General features: G+C 40.8%; 1 protein-coding gene across 1 annotated transcript in view; it reads left to right on the top strand.

Moving 5' to 3' along the window:
- Positions 1-3,106, top strand: part of LOC102832438 (sulfotransferase 1C1-like) — a 42,835-nt gene that overhangs the window by 25,771 nt on the left and 13,958 nt on the right. Inside the window, exon 2 of the mRNA XM_006873043.1 lies at positions 597-734. Coding sequence (XP_006873105.1) covers positions 597-734 — 138 coding nt within the window. The remainder of the gene's footprint in view (positions 1-596; positions 735-3,106) is intronic.

Below are 3,106 nucleotides of genomic sequence, written 5' to 3' on the forward strand. Positions count from 1 at the left end.
GTTTGAAGATGCCCTGGAGATCAGATTAGTCAGCAAAGATGGAAAGAGTAAAGGGATTGCTTATCTTGAATTCCAAACAGAAGCTGATGCTGAGAAAACCTTTGAAGAAAAGCAAGGAACAGAGATTGATGGCCGTTCTATATCCTTGTACGACACTGGGGAGAAAGGTCAAAATCCAGAGCACAGAGGTAGGAAGAGCAGCACCTGGAGAGGTGAATCAAAAACACTGGTTTTCAGTAACCTCTCCTACAGTGCAACAGAAGAAACTCTCCAGGAAGTATCTGAGAAGGCAACTGCTATCAAGGTGCCTCAGAACCAGAATGGCAAATCTAGAGGGTATGCATTTATAGAATTTGATTCATGTGAAGATGCTAAAGAAGCTTTAAATTCTTGTAATAAAAGAGAAATTGAAGGCAGAGCCATCAAGCTGGAATTGCAAGGATCCAGAGGATCCCCTAATGCGAGAAGCCAGCCGTCCAAAACACTGTTTGTCAAAGGTTTGTCTGAGGACACAGCTGAGGAAACATTGAAGGAATCATTTGATGGGTCTGTTCGCGCCAGGATAGTCACAGACCGTGAAACCGGCTCCTCCAAAGGGTTTGGGTTTGTAGACTTCAACAATGAAGAAGATGCTAAAGCCACCAAGGAGGCCATGGAGGATGGGGAAATTGATGGAAACAAAGTTACCTTGGACTGGGCCAAGCCTAAGGGCGAAGGCGGCTTCGGGGGACGAGGTGGAGGCCGAGGAGGATTTGGAGGCAGAGGCGGCCATGGCAGAGGAGGCCGGGGTGGATTTGGTGGCAGAGGCCGGGGAGGATTTGGTGGCAGAGGCCAGGGAGGATTTGGAGGGCGAGGAGGCTTCCGGGGAGGCCGAGGAGGAGGAGGAGATCACAAGCCACAAGGAAAGAAGGCAAAGTTTGAGTAGATCTTCCATCCCTATCTTTTCCCTCTTCCATTTGAAAGCAAGGACTCTAGGGTTTTTACTCTGTTACCGGATCATGACAGAGCCTTCTGAGGACATTCCGAGACAGTAGCCCTGTGGTCTACTTAGAAATTCTACGGAACACATTTCAAAGAGAGCTGCCCTGTGGTTTTGACTGGATTTGAATTTATATTAAGTTTTATCCCATGTACAAAACCATTCTTTTCCTACAAATAGTTTTTTTGTTTTGTTTTTAGTTGGGGGGTGTAAAGGCAAGCAGGATGTTTTATCATGGTTTTTGCTTCAGCGACTTTGGGACAAATTAAAAAGTCCTAAGGAGCTCTGGTAGTGCAGTGGTTACGAATCGGGCTGTGAACCTTAAGGTCAACGGTTCGAAACTACCAGCCGCTCCGCGGGAGAAAGATGAGGCTTTCTACTCCTGTAAAGATTTACACCCTCGGAAACCCTGTACAGGGTCGCTATGGGTCAGAACTGACTCGACGGCACTTAACAACAACAACAAACTAAAAAAAGCAAGAAAAAAAAAAAAGAATGTTGTGTATCAGTCCAGTGGTGAGGATTGTTGTTTTCTTTACACTGAGATGTAATCCATACCAAAGGCTGTGGTGTGTGATCTTCATCAGTAAGTATTTTTAATCTTCTTCACTTTCTGCAAGTAAACTCGATGTTGTTGTTAGGTTTAAAAAAAAAAAAAAAAAGCTTCAGATACCTTGATTAGAATTGAATAGATCTGTTTGTGAATACATTTGCTGCAAACAAAAATACTGATTTTCAGACCTATGAATGCCATTTCTCTCTCCAATCAATAAGTCTTTATATTGTTTTTCAGCAAGGTTTTTATAGTTTTCACATATAATTCTTGCATATCTTTTGTCAAACTTAATTATATTTTTTTTTCTTTTACCCTATTACAATTTAATCTTTTTTGTTATTTGTTTTTTGGGTTTGTTTGTTTTTTTGCTATTTTGCTGTTGTTAAGTGCTGTGAAATCAGTTCTAACTCACAGCAACCCTATATAATATAGTTTCCAAGGAGCAGCTTGTGGGTTTGAACTGCCCACCTTGAAGTTAGCAGTTGAGTGCTTATCCTACAATGCTACTCCAGGACTCCATTTTTTGCTAACATATTGAAATATAGCTGATTTTTATATTGTTTCCTTGTATCCTACAACCCGATTTACTGAGCCAGTAGCTCTTTCTGTAGATTCCATCAGATAGATTTTCTACATAAACAATCACATATCCTGCAACTAAAGACAACTGATTTTTAATCTGGATACCCTTTATTTCTTCTTTGTGCCTTATTGCACATGCTAGCATTTCTAGTGTAAGGTTCAACAGAACTCATGAGAGCAGACATCCTTGTCTTCTCCCTCATCTTAGGAGGAAAACATTAAGTATGATGTGGACGGTGGAGTTTCCATAGATGCTCAGGATTAGATTGAGACCATTGAGCCAATGTTTTTATCATGAGCAAATGCTGGGGTTTATTAAATGTTTTTCTATTGGAAACTTAATTCATTGCTTTTCCTTCATTCTTTCATTTAGGGCTATACGTTTCTTCTGATAACTGTTTTAAATGTATATGGTTTTAGATACCACATTTCATTTCCATTTTTCAAAAGTTCTGTAATCTGACCCCAAATTTGTAATTGTTGTTGTTGTTGTGTTACTAAGTGCTGTCAAGGTGCTTCTGACTCTTAGAGACCCTGTGTAGAGGTTCCAGAGCTTGGAAATCATTGTGGGAGCAAAAAGCTTCATCTTCCTCTCATGGAATGGCTGGTGGGCTCGAACCGCAAACCTTGTGGTTCGAAGTCTAATGCTTATTCCGTTGGCACACCTATTTTTGTTTAAGTTTTGTGCAACATCATTTTATTGCATGATAACCAGAGACTGTTGTTAGTAAAACTCCTTTTGTGTGTGTGTTTTTACTTTTGATTGTGAATTGAGTGTAGGTTTACAAAGAGCACATCATCAGCTCTGCACTCAGCAAATCATGCACTTGGTTTGATTTCAGCATAATATTCCATTTTTATGGCACTTTACGTAACCGACTGGCACCCTAATGTATGATCAATTTTTATGAATTTTCCATGTCCTGGGGTGGCACTGTGGGCTACTGCGTCAGACTGCAAAGTCATTTGAACTGCAAGGTCGGTGGTTC

The sequence above is a fragment of the Chrysochloris asiatica genome, unplaced genomic scaffold (genome assembly GCF_000296735.1).
Source record: "Chrysochloris asiatica unplaced genomic scaffold, ChrAsi1.0 scaffold00220, whole genome shotgun sequence".
In the NCBI taxonomy this organism is placed as follows: Eukaryota; Metazoa; Chordata; class Mammalia; order Afrosoricida; family Chrysochloridae; genus Chrysochloris; species Chrysochloris asiatica.